The sequence below is a fragment of the Hyperolius riggenbachi genome, chromosome 1, assembly GCF_040937935.1.
Source record: "Hyperolius riggenbachi isolate aHypRig1 chromosome 1, aHypRig1.pri, whole genome shotgun sequence".
In the NCBI taxonomy this organism is placed as follows: domain Eukaryota; kingdom Metazoa; phylum Chordata; class Amphibia; order Anura; family Hyperoliidae; genus Hyperolius; species Hyperolius riggenbachi.
In genome coordinates, this window is record NC_090646.1 from 252,701,420 (window position 1) to 252,715,924 (window position 14,505).

Genomic DNA, 14,505 nt, shown 5'->3' on the forward strand with positions numbered 1-14,505 from the left:
TCTTGACATAGTGCTATCTATAATTACAGATACACTGCCTGGTCATGTGTGACACTTGTTTGATAAGGAAATTCACAGCAATAGAAGTATAGAATGGCCTTAGTCACATATCTGCAATGAAGTGCCTCATTCTACTATCTTTGTGGATGGCCTAAGATTGGTTTATCTTTCTTTATGTGGTGTGGCACCTTTTGAGTAGACTTAATGTCATAATTTTAACCACTTCACTACTGAGGGGTTTTTCCCCTTCTGTACCAGAAAAATGTTTAACTGTCAGCGCTCCTCCCATTCATTCGCCTATAACTTTATTACTACTTATCACAACAAAACAATCTATATCTTGGTGGGGTTTTTGCCACCAATTAGGCTTTCTTTGGTTGGCACGTTTTTAAAATTTTATTCTAAATGCATTTTAACAGGAAAAATAAGAAAACAAATGGAGTGAATTAATTATGTATCTTTTCTGGCCATTATAGTTTTAAAATAATACATGCTACAATAATTAAAACCCACACATTTTATTTGACCCTATTATTGCAATATTTAAAATATTTCCCTAGTATGATGCCAATATTTTATTTGGAAATAAAAGTGCATTTTTTTCAGTTCTGCATCCATCACTATTTACAAGCCCATATTTTAAAAATTAACAATAATATACCCTCTTGGCATATTAAAAAAAGTTCAGTTCCTAAGGTAAGTATTTATGTATTTTTTTAATTGCCTTTTTTTTTTTATTCAAAATTTTTATTTGAGTACTTATGGGATAGTGTGGGAGGTAAGGTGTTAATTTTAAATGCAAGCGTGGGTCTCTTCATTAAAATTAATGTACATTGGTGTAATTTTACTATTTGGACACAAGATGTCCTTTCACATTATTACCTGTCAGCGTACTTTAACCACTTTAGCATTTAGGACGCAGCTCCTACGTCCAAATATGCATGCTTGACGTAGGAGCTATGTTCATGAAAAAACTGAGCCGCTGGGGTTCACAGGGCCGCAACCACTGGGGTGCATGGGCCGCCCATTAGCCAGGAGATCATTGAATGGGAATGCAGTTACCATTCATTGATCTAAGTCCCCGTTAGAACAATCGCTGGCTTCTATGGAGAAGCTGTGATCCTTCTGTTATACACTTCCTCTTCACTTCCTGTAAGTACTCTTACAGGAAGCCAAAAAAAAAATTGACTGTCGCCAAATAGTAAAACTACATCAACATACATTTTTTTTAAATGAATAGACATTTTTACATTTAAAATTAACTGTTTACCTCCAACACACCCAAAAATACTGAAATCTAATTTTCAATTTAAAAAAATCCCAATAAAAAAAAACATAAATAGTTACCTAAGGGTGTGAACTTTTTAAATATGCATGTCAAGAGGATATATTGCTAATATTTTTTAAAGTATAAGCTTGTAAATAGTGATGGACGCAAAACTGAAAAAAATGCACCTTTATTTCCAAATAAAATATTGGCTCCATACATTGTTCTAGGGACATAATTTAAATGGTGTAATAACCGGGACAAATGGGCAACTAAAATGTGTGGGTTTTAATTATGGTAGCATGTATTATTTTAAAGATATGATGGCCGAAAACTGACAAATAATGACGTTTTTTCCATTTTTTTCGTAATATTCCCGTTAAAATGCATTTAGAATAAAATCCTTCTTAGCAAAATGTACCACCCGAAGAAAGCCTGATTGGTGGTGGAAAAAAAACAGGATACAGTACAGATCATTTCATTGTGATTAGTAGTGATAAGGTTATTGGCGAATGAATGGGAGGTGAAAGTTGCTAGGATGCATAAGGTGAAAAAACACTAAAGGCTGAAGTGGTTAAGTAGGCGAACAGGAAGCATGGACGTGTTATTTCGGTAGTTACAATGACCGTGGCATCTTATTGACGCTGGTGATCTTTGACATGGAGACTTAGATTAATGAATGGGCCTCTAACAATTGGCGGCAAAAACGCACACAGGGAGCGAGCAGCGGCCATCGGATTCCATAGATGATTATCTACGTCCTTGGGAAGGAACTGAAGCCCCGCAGGACGTAGATAATCCGTCTCAAATTACAAAATTGGTTAATGTGTATGGTCAGTCTTCAAATTGTTTTACAGGAAACCAGGATTTTTAATTGATTTAGCACCGTAAAAGTGATATGCTTAAGCCTGTGCTGGCTTTATCTCACTTCCCTCAGCATATGAATGTCCATTCAGGTAAATGCACCATGCATTGTTCCGCATGCAATTCGCATGTAATGAAAGTCAAAGGTTCTGCATGTTATATGCAATTTTTGGCATTTCCTATGCAAAAAAAAAAAAATGCATGTGCTGTGTAAAGTTTCCCATTGAACATGCTTCTTCCTGTTACCTGTGTAGTCACAGTAATGTCATGTTGCTATGGAGATTGAAAACTGGATGAAAACATTTGCATTGAAAATGCACATAAAAAACAAATTGCAATAAAAATGCATGTCTGCAACCATACTCAAACCGCATGTGACACAGTGGAAACAGGCTCTTACAATGATAAGTCGAGAGTCGGATGACAAGAGCATGATGTATTCAGTAACAGCAGGAATCAGACTCTCAGGCCTTGTTCACATTGCATTCGGCTCACATGTCCGTCCGCGGTGGGATTTTTTTCACTTTTTTTAAGCGTTTTCCGGCGATTTTCTGCGCGTTTGCTCGCTTCTTGTGGGCATTTTGTAAGCGCTTTTGCAGAGCGCTTCCATCTTTTTATCCTGCAAAAAATCTGGAAACAATAAATGCAATGTATTTTTTTTTTTAAACCGCTCACACAATCGCTTGTCAAAGCGATTTTGTGAGCGTTTTGCATTTTTCCTATACCTTCCATTGTGGCAAATCGCCTCAAGAATGGCTCAAGCATCGCTTTTCAAAGCGGATCGCAAACGAACCGCTCTGATATGAACTCTCATAGAGAATCATTGCACAAGCGCTTTCAGGGCGATTTTACAAATCGTCCGCTCTTAAAATTTTACAAAAACGGATTTAATATGAATAAGGCCTAAAAGTGGATATCTCTTATCTAATGTCCATAACTGTAGGGAGGCAGAAATAAATGGACTTTTTACACATTTTCAATAACCAAATGTAAAGTTGATAGACTTTTATCTTGTTTCTATATTTATTGTACAGGCTGCAGTTCCGTAACTCACCTCTCTGGATCATCAGGGACTTTTTCCAGTCTAAATTACCCTTCAAAGTATGAAGATAATAAAATCTGTGCATGGGACATAACAGTTCCTGATAATAAAGTAAGTGAATTTTGATTTGTAGAACCTTAACTTCCAATAATGGAAGAAACTAATGTGCATTTAAAATCAAAATACAACAAAAAACATACAGTTTCTGTCAAATGCAACAGAGCTGCCAGAGGTAATAAGGGATTCAGAATCAAAATCAGAATCAGCTTTATTCCCCAAGTGCGACGGGAGTCGTACTCAGAATAATTTGTGGTTCACATGGCATAGGCAAGTACATAGACAGGCAAACAGATGCGCAGGCAGACAAGACAGGCATTTACAAGTGTTCAATTCTACATAGACATTTACCCAGAGGTCAACAGTTAGCGCAAGCCTTTGCAGCCTACGTAAAGTCATTTAGTTCAAAAAGTCTCAAACCGGTTGCGTGGCCGTACAGACCCATGTGGTGTGAGGATCGATGAGCGGCTGAGAGGTTTCCTCACCTGCCCACTGGGCCCCAAGCATCTGCCTAGGTTGCCTGGTGGATGAGCCTGCTCTGTTTGTCCTCTTGTCCCTTAATCAGGTATACAATGTTCCATTATGGTTATTCAAGCAGCAGATCAGAGGTCCACCATTACTAGGATCCAGAATAAGCATTTTTCTTGTTGGCTTCAAGCTTTTACCACTTTTAGAACTCCTGTCACCTTTAATATTAACTCTTATACAGCAAGATGTCTCTATCACAGCCATGCTGTGCAATTAAATAGGTGAGAGTATTGTAGAAACAAAAGTAACATACAGTAGCTAGCCAAGAGTCAGCCATTTTTCTGGCAAGCACATAGGGCCCTTTTCCACTCGCAATCGCAATCACAAATCACAAACGGCAGCGATTGCGATTTTTCATTAATGCTGTTATGCGATTTCATTTGCATTGCATTATCACTCTAAAAATCGCTCCAGAAAGCGATTGCGGTTTGCGATTTCCAAATCGAATCACTATAGTGGAAAATACTTCTCATGTTTCTATGATAAAGTAGCAACTCTTTAAAAATCACTAGAGATTTGCGATTTTCCGATTCAGCTGTGTAGTGGAAAAAGGCACATAGTCCACCTTAGGCCAATGTCTTCAGGTGCTATAATGTTCTTCTACCATTTATATACTGTATAAGCCAGCTCTGTTGCATCCGGTACTCCAAAGTCCTCTCAAATATTTTCTCACACTGTGGAGGATTCACTAAACGACCGTCTGAGGCAATATTGGAGTAGTGGTATTTTAGCCTTTTATTATTATTATTTCTACACATGCTTTTTTACGCTTGACACTTTTTTGAAGAATGAATAATAAGTAATCACTGGCATAATATAATCTTTTTTCAGGTAATTCACCTGTGGTTTGTGGAGTTCCAAACAGAGAGCAGCAATTTGTGTACTGAAGACCGACTCACAGTAGAGGATAATGTTGGAGTACTGGGTATGTATTAATTACAGGAATGCCTTTACCTAACCTTTTATGGTATGGATAATATAAAATTTTGATATGTGTTATGCACATAAAAGAATAGGTTCCTGCTAAAAAGTACTGTGAATCCCAGTTGTTAATTACTAGTACTTTTAAATACATTTTTCACCAAAATAGGTGATGTGCCAATGTCTTGCGTTATAATTACAAAAACTAGTAACTATAGATCCTTTACCAGCCTGTTCCGGTGTTCACTAGATACTATTACTGTATTACATACATGGTTCAGAAGCATATTCTGCTCACCAGGGCAGCCATCAGGGGGAGACAACTGACACTGCAGTGAGGGGCCCAGGGCTTCTGGGGGCCCACGGCCCCCCTAAAGTGATGGAAGGGCCGCATGTGCTGGCTTCGGGCCTGTGGCTCACTAACCAGCACACCGCGTTCCAGCACTGAGAGAAGAGTGACATCAGCGCTGAAACATGGGGAGCAGAGGAGTGAGCGCTCTACAGCAGACTTTCTATACTGTGGTGCCACCTATATCTGGTTACAGGCTGCCTATACTGGGCCACCACATATACCTGTCTACCTATACTGGGGCTGGAACCACCTATACCTAGCTACCTATACTGGGGCACCACCTATACTTGGCTAACTATACTGAGGGCACCACCTGTAACTGGCTACCTATACTGGGGCACCACCTAAACTTGGCTACGTATACTAGGGGGCCTATAGCTTGCTACCTATGCTGGAGGTTACCTGTACCTGGCTAACCTAAACTAGTGCACCACCCATACCAGGCTACCTATACTGGGGACAACTATACCAGTATATCTATACTGGGGCACCACCTATAGTTGAATACCTATACTGGGCGCCTGTATCTTGCTGGTGTATACTGGGGCACCAGCTATACCTGGCTACCTATACTGGGGGCACCTATGCCTGGATATCTATACTGTGAACACCTATACCTGGCTAAGGCAGGGGGACGAGCTGAAAAAGAAGGGGACAAGAGGTAACACAGGGGGATAAAAGAGGCACAGGGGGAATAGAGGTGGACAAATGAGGCACAGGGAGAAAAGAGATGAGACGGGAACATGAGGTCACACAGAGGAACACAAAAGAGGCACAAACTGATGTGAGACAGAGGGGGACAAAAGAGGCACAAGAAGAAAAGAGGGGGACAAAAGAGAACAGATAAAGGATAAGAACGGACCTACAAGTCCCTATCTCATTTGTTAACCTACCTGTATTTTGCTAGTATTTGGCTCCACCCACAACATTCCATGGTCACTCCCAATTTTTGCCACATCACGCTGTGCATGCCGCTTTTTTCAGTGTCGGAGCCATGCACATTTTTTGCTGCAGTGCAGTTTGTGCACGGACACGGGGGTGAGGTGGCTAGTGGGAGGGCACAGCAACCAGTAGGTGGGCCCAGGGAGGGGGGGGTGGCACAGGCCTGATGATGTGTGAGAGGCCCCAACATTTCTGATGGCGGCCCTGCTGCTCACTGACATTTTATGAAGCCAACATGGTGATCCGTGCTAGTGCAACCACTTCGCAGCCATAGCATAAATAAAACAGACTTAGGCCTGGTGCACACCAGAAGAGCTTTTCTGAGCGCTTTGTGATTTTAAAAGCTCCTGCTAAAGTTATCCTATGTGTGTGTGCAAACTGGAGCAATGTGATTTTGTAGAAATCTCCCATAACATCACATTAGCAAGAGTTTTTAAAATCTCTAGCATTTAAAAAGCTCCTGTGGTGTGCACCAGCCGTTACATGTACATTTGTCCATTATATATGCACAGCTTGGAATTATAAGAGCTCACCAAAGCTAGTATTTCTCAGCAGCTACAGTAAAGACAGTTCTTTATTCCATAACATTTCAATGCATGAGTTTATAATCATTCCACCAAGATCCCATTAGCATACTCTATCTAGAAAAAGCAAAGGGCCTATTTATAGTACAAACATGTGTTAAACATGTGATGGTAATATAATTTTTACATAAAAGGTTGCAATCCTTTAAATATGTTTTAGGGCTGGTGTACAAGGACCTTTGCCATGTCCTCAACTGGTGATTTAACATTAGTACACTCCCCAGTCCTTTACTAGGATACAGATCTCAAATCCATGTACATTATTATCTTTATAAATCATAGGAGATCTGTTTGGTGTGAGGGGATGGGAGATTTCTTCACCTGTTTGAGACACAGGGCTTGGAATGCTTCAGGTCTACCTCACTGAAGTGACATCTCATTAAATAACACTCTATGGTCTTTTATAACATGCTTTATGATTTGGTTATCCGTTTTATTATAAATGTATTTTATATTTAGGCACATTCTGTGGACACACATTGCCCAGGCCTCTGGTCTCAGTTGGAAACAGACTTTTTGTTACATTTACCAGCAATGATAAAACATCAGACAAAGGATTTCAAGCCAAGTATGAAGCTGTGGATCCGAGTAGAATTCCAGGTGAGTACATTCAAATTCATGTTGGTGCGCTTAAAAAACATGTGTCACTTGGGTTATAGGCCTATTAACTCTAAAGTAAGCTTACCAAACACCTTCATTATAATTGTTACAGAAACGTAACTTAATCCACAGATTTAAAAAACATACTGAAATTCTTTGTGATGCTGGCTTCTGGCTGCGTCTCAGTGAAAAACTTTTTTGCAAGCATGCAGAAAAGCATTCTCTCAATGGCTTTTAGCAGCAATCGATGTTTTTCACACTCGCAGGGGGACATAGAGACACTGCGGTAAGCGACTCGGTTTAAGCAAGGAGAAAAATAGGGATAAATATGCAGCACTTGAACAATGGTAAATGGCAGGAAACAGTGGTACCAGCACTGCTCATCCACTTGTATTGGCAGCCCTTAAACTACGAGTGCTGCAGCCAGCAGTAAATGAAGTGCAACTGGCCCTAGAAGTCGAATCAAGGCCAAAGTGAGGCATCAGCGTGTGGGGGGTGGCAATATTTAAGACTCATTGATCTCAATGTGATCCAGCATCTATAGTTCAATATTAATAGTGGACATACCAATATTTTCATTTTTTGGGGTAGACATTTTCCATTGGTGGTAGCCCAGAGTTCACATATACCATTCCCAGTATGAGGGAGCATCCTTTGTAAACTCATCTCAGACAGCAAACCTGCTTATGTTTACATGAATAATGTCAGTACTACCCTGAATGCAACTGGGTGTGCACACAGGAAAAAAGAATAGTGTCTCTTTGGGCAGAAACACACTAGGCAGAAGCGCATATGCGTTTTCCACAGCACATAGTGGAAAACGCATATGTGATTCTGCCTAGTGTGTTCCTACCCTGTAATAAGGCAAGATCACTGCAGGACCTAATTTTGCTTCTTCACAAAGGTAAAATGTCTGTGATTTAGGTGTGGAGAGTGCAAGGGATGATTTTCAGTTAATAAAGATTGGAAAAATGGCCCCAGACCCTTCTCTATTTGGTGAATGAAGCACGTTGCTTTGCATTGTTGGCCTATATTACATGTCAAGCCTTTATTAGCAACATGCTTCTCAGATCCAGTTTTCTATCATGCCTGACAAAGAAATCTGACATTCTGAAAGCTTGCATTTCCAATCTTCTGAGGTAGCCAAGCTTTACTCAATGGTGAACACGGTACAATATCCTACTGCTCACAGTCACCGACTAATCTTGCCAGTCCTTCTGGTTTAAACGTAAATCTCTATTTTTATTCTAAATGATGCTGAACAAATTGATACTACCTTCCTTACAAACCAGAAACAAGGATTGTGATTTAATATCCACAGAGCTGGTATGAATTCAAATCCTTTACTGAGGGAATTGAGGTCTTCAATAACTCTGCAGCGTAAAGACAAATGAATAACCCCTGTGGACCAGTTAGCCTTTATATCCTGTCAAATGCCTGTCCAATGTCTTTTTTCCCTCTTGATGCGAAAACCCATGCACTGTGTAGCATGTAAAGATATGCTAGGTTACGTTGTGCCTCAAGGAATTTTAATTAAAGCTACTCAACTATAATTCATCATACTCCTCATTAACTGGCAGTGAAAGAATTATTCCTGCAGAGCATTCCATTTATTATGCAAGTGAAGCATATCTATAGAAATAAGAAAACCAGGCAAGTATAATATCCATTGCAAATGAGGTGAATTCTCTGCTCATCCCTATAACCTTATACCCACTCCTAATCATGTATATAATACATCCATATAGCACTCTCTCCTCCCTGGTCATGAAACACTAAGGCTGTTTTCACACTGCGGATTGGCGGTAGCAGTGCACCGACTGCACCACCAAAAACAGGCCTTTGGGGACTTCCGTAGTATACGGTAATCCCCGTCTAGCAGCCGGGCAAGAAAGAAGTGACACTCACTTCCTGTGGCCGAAGAGATCATGTGTGCGCAAGCATATTGCTAAAATACACTTCCATGTATGCGCGACATGTGAAACTGCGGCGATCTGTTTAAAAACACGCTAGTCGCCATAGACTTACATGACTTCTGGTCCACCGCAGGTTGCCGCATGGTAACTTATAAGCTTGCAATAGATAACGTAGGCAATGTGAACTACCCCATAGACTTACATTGCCCTAGAGGTAGGCTATGGTAAAATGCCGCACCGCGCCATTGTGAAAGGGCCTAAAAACATTTTTTTTTAAAAGCCATCTGCTGGGCCCACCTACTCTCGGAGTCATGGATGTGTTTTTGCTGACATTTTTCTCCACACTACATATAATACAGGCCCTACACTATATGTAATAAATATTTATATGCACTACTGTATTAAAGTCTGTGGGTGATGTGCTGTATATACTGTATGTTCACTGCTATTCATGTACGTACACCATGATGAAGCCTTTTTAGGTGAAACATGTTGGTAAGCACTTTCTTTATACAGCGCCTTCATTTTCTGCTTCAGTCCCATGAGTACACTCTTGGTCTTTTTCAGTTGTGTATAAAGCTGGCTCTCTGACCCACCACTGGCATAAATTGGGAGTTTTTATAATGGCCAATACTCACGGGCTACAATTGTCACCGCAAACACGTTGCACGCGCGTGTTGCGGCGACAAGTCGCCCGTGAGTATGGTGCGCGCACCCCGAACCGTCGCTCATCGCTACTGTTGCCAGGCGATTGTCACGGTCAATCGCCTGGCGACAGTTGCCGTTGCAACGTCGCCGAAACTGTCGCTAGTCCGCGTGTGTATGCGAACTAGCGACAGCAACCTATAGCCAACACACGGAGCTTCCGGCTGGGGGGAGGAACGTCGGCGACAGCTTCCGTCACACCACTAATCCCTCTTCCGCAGTGTGTATGCGGAGGGACCTGGCGACGAGCTGTCGCCGGTCTGTCGCGCACACGCTCCCGTGTGCTAGTGGCTAGCAACACTTGTAGCCCGTGAGTATGGGCCATATGAGAAGACTATCTCCACACCAGATTCCCCCAGCAGTCTTAATGGCCCATACTCACGGGCTACAATTGTTGCTAGCTGCTAGCACACGGGAGTGTGTGCGCGACAGACCGGCGACAGCTCGTCGCCGGGTCCCTCCGCATACACACTGCGGAAGAGGGATTAGTGGTGCAACGGAAGCTGTTGCTGACGTTCCTCCCCCCCCCCCCCGCCGGAAGCTCCGTGTGTTGGCTATAGGTTGCTGTCGCTAGTCCGCATACACACGCGGACTAGCGACAGTTGCGGCGAAGTTGCGGCGGCAACTGTCGCCAGGCGACAGCAGCGACGACCGACGGTTCGGGGTGCGCGCGCCATACTCACGGGCGATTTGTCGCCGCAACACGCGCGTGCCACGTGGTTGCGGCGACAATTGTAGCCCGTGAGTATGGGCCATAAGAGTGACTGCCCAGCTCCACTGTACCATTTTAAATACCAGTGGGTTTGCCTCGCTCACTAGGTACATATCAACACTAGCACAGGTAGCACAATCTCAATGTACCCTTTCGTTTGTGCGCCTATATCCCAGAGGGCTATATGTTTGTGCCCTTGTTTACTTGTTAATGATCTAATAAAGGCTATAGTTTATACAGTCTATAGAGTTTAGTGCCCTTTGTGGGACATGTTTCCAGTCTCACTGTACAATGGTGAGTGCAGAAGATGAAAGGAGCAAAATTAAGGTGGCATCCGTTTCTGAAGTTGAGATTTGACTATTACAGGGCTTTAGGTTATCTACCTTTCAGTAAAATTCTGAAAATCACTGAAACTCCATGTTTTTAAGGTCTTTTAGTCCACTACAAAAATACTTAAACTGCAGTGAATACCACTTCAAAGTCTGTTAGTTTTTATATATAAACTATTTAGTAATACTGATGATCATGTCTAGGAGAACTCATGGGGAAGCATGTGATTTGTTTGATCAGCTGATAAATTTTCAAAAGTCTGATTTGCTGTGATCACATCCTACTTTAGCACATGATCATAACTATTAGTAATTAGACATAGATTAGACATGACCATCAATGTTTAGTAAGTCTGTATGCTTTTATTGATACATCTACTCATGCTAATGAATGCAGTTATGATGCATGGTACTAGTGTTTCTATGCCTGTATTCACAATTATCTCTTTGAATCTCATTATTTCAGATATTGTTGGAGGAGGGGGCATTTTGGAAGGAAACACAGGGCAGTTCCAGTCACCAAGCACATTCAGGTCCAATGATGTCAGATCCAATAATGATATTTTCTACCAGGTAATTATGGGAGCATGATGAATGGGTATCCTTCACTGAAAAGTTCATTTACTAAGGTGTGTTAATGTTAAATGATCCGGCCATTGCATGTTTGTGCTGCTGTGGCAGAAACATGCTTGCATGCACCAGATCTGACACGTTTACTTTATCAACAAGTCTCACAACCACCATCAGGGAAAAATAACAATCAACTAGGAGAGGCCCTCTAGGCCAATCAGTACCTAGGCTGAGATCAGTAGATATGAAATCTGTAGTTGCTCAATATTGACTGACATTAGAAAGGTTAAGCACTCATGCACACTGACAATTCAGTGGTACCAGAACCAAAAGAAAAAGCAAACATCAATCATAGTTTAACCTGTTACATGGGGTGTTTATTGGGCACACAATACACAAAACACTGGAAAGAAAATGGTTACACATCCTTATTGCCATTGATTCCAACAGACAAACAAGTCCCAGCAACAGATGGCATTAAGTACAAGTCCAAAAAGTACAAGTAGAGTTACCCTTCTCTGCAGCAGGCTACTGATTGAATAAAAAGTCCCTGCAGTTACATTAGCAAGCTTTCAGCTCTCCACAATCTCCACAATCCAGATGAAGGAAATGTAGAGAGTTCAACAGTCAGACCTAGGTACTTGAAGGCTTCTAATTCACAGTAAGTTTAATCTTCTCACTCCAAGACTGGGTGGGGTTGCATGGTTGCATGGTCTGAAAACAAGAGTCCCCTATTGCCCACGGTACTTGGCCTTAACACAGACAGGACCCACAAAGCTCTCCAATTACCGTTCTCAGCAGCTCACTCAACAGAACACAGCTGACCATCTTAACACTCTCCACCACTCTTGATATGTAGGCAATCCTCTTAAAGGGAACTTGAAGTAAGAGGAATGCAGAGCTGGGCATATTTGTTCTCCTTTAAAAAAAAAATGTCATGATAAGCTTTCAGATTGAGTTGTTTTTGAGTCACGCACCTGCAACAAGGATGTAGCCAGCGGAGTCAGACCAGGGTCAAAGTATCTAATTTGCATGTAAAGTATTAGATGAAGAGCATCAGCACAGATGTCATGCCACTGTAATTATTTATTAGAAAATGAAGATGGCAGCCTCCGTATTCCTGTCACTTCAGATTCTCTCTAAGACCTCATTCACAATGGAGTGCTTTACTAGCGATTTCAGCTTGTCTGTAAATCACTAGGGCTTGAAAAAGCACTATGACAGTGCAAATAAATGGTAGTGTTCACACTATAGCGATCCCCAGTAATTAGCAATTTGCTGAAATCGCAAACTTGGTGCATGCAGCATTTTTGGAGCGATCGCATTTCCATGTTAAAGAATCACAAAATGCAATCACTCTAAAATAATTTTCCTGTACAATGAAAAATCACAGGACAATCACATTGCAAAACACTAGAGATTTTATTCTAGCGTTTTGCGAATACCAGTGTGAAAGGGACCTAATTTTCCATAGAATTTATTGGAAAATCAATCGGGAAATCAGATTGAACATGTTGGAAATAATCGATCAGACAGTAAATCTATCAGAGAATTACATTATGTGTACCTAGCATTAGATGTGGGCAACTCCACACAATCTGCCTCCTCCGATGGTTCTCCTCCAGATATAGAGATCAACTATTAGCTGAAAATTCCTTATCACTTCCCACTAATTTTGACAAGCAAGCAATCCTTTTAGTAAACTGGCAATCTCCCTGGTGAATGGGTACATAGCACCCCCATCAGATGTGCTGGTGATTTTCCTTCCCTTCTGATTTGACTGTCCAATTGTGATATCACGTTTTTTCTTTAGTGCCTGTTCTGCACTGTATTTTATTGCTCCATAGGCATAGTGTCAATGCATAATCCAATAACTCATATAAACTAGCAAGTGATCATCTTATGTCCATAACAGTGTGCTGAAGGTCTTCCCCACAATACGATATTGAGATTGGCTTGATATTTGTATTAAGTGTGACCTTGTTTGACTGCTTCCTTGGAAACTGGGCTACAGCTGTATTCAAATTCATTATGGCTTATACAGCATCCACAAGTGTTTATTAATTCAGTAAACACTAAGGGTGAAATATATCATGCACAGGTATATAAGGCCATTTGCTGTACTGTTTGTACATGGCACATATTCCTGTATGATATCTAATTATGTAATAACTCACATAATGTAGACACACATAATTATGCTAATATGTCAGCCTGACATAACTAACACACTTAAACATGGTTGTAAACAAGCCCATGATGAATTAAATAAAAGTATTCCCCACGTTTGGTATCATCACTTTTAGCTTTTATGGTTTAAATATATTTTTCCTTTGCTTATAATCCACTTTAAAAGATTTAATCCTATATAATTGGGGAGGTTTGTTTGTTTTACGTGTGAAAGGGTTAACATAAAGAGGGTAGTGTTAGGTAACAGGAAGGGGTTAACATGGGGGAGAGTGCGTGTGTGTGTGTGCAAAAGTTAAAATTGGGGTTAGGCATAAAAAGACATCAGAAGTTAAAATTGGAGGGAGATTAAGGTTTTGCATCAGGTAGGGGATTTAGTATTATGGGAACCCATTATGTTTAGGCAATCAAGGAAGATGAATATTGCAGCAAATCAACAAAATAGCAAAGTACCATCAATTGCTTTGCTAATTCTAAGGATTTCAGGAGCTGGTGCCAAAGTACATGTGCCAAATATTAACATATCACATGTGTGGGCTGACTATGCCAAAAATGTGTATTCCAGCATCATAAAATATTCATTGTACAAAACAAAAAGGTGTATGGTAACAGGGCAATGGATGTAACCTTTAGCCTCCCCCTCTGTGTCTCTCTCTGCCTCTCTCCGTTGATCAGCCAAACCCCTAACACTACCTACCAAACACTACCCAGTTCCCCTTGTGCTGCCAAAATGGCTGAGCCTTGAAGACACGGATATCTCAAGGTATCCTAAGGTATCTGGCACCAAGATGATGGCAGCAGATCCTTTAAGTCCTTTAAGATGAGAGATGGAAATTTCAGGGATTAGACTACATTTTTCAGTGTGCTCACTCAGGTTGGGGTCTGAGGAATTTCAAGACCAAAGGAAACATTTGTCAAACCAGGTCACC

General features: G+C 41.1%; 1 protein-coding gene across 1 annotated transcript in view; it reads left to right on the forward strand.

The window, feature by feature from the left end:
- LOC137571338 (ovochymase-2-like) overlaps positions 1 to 14,505 on the forward strand; it is a 142,522-nt gene that overhangs the window by 7,573 nt on the left and 120,444 nt on the right. Inside the window, exons 4-7 of the mRNA XM_068280337.1 lie at positions 3,166 to 3,284; positions 4,590 to 4,683; positions 7,017 to 7,157; positions 11,286 to 11,392. Of these exons, the coding sequence (XP_068136438.1) occupies positions 3,166 to 3,284; positions 4,590 to 4,683; positions 7,017 to 7,157; positions 11,286 to 11,392 (461 nt within the window). The remainder of the gene's footprint in view (positions 1 to 3,165; positions 3,285 to 4,589; positions 4,684 to 7,016; positions 7,158 to 11,285; positions 11,393 to 14,505) is intronic.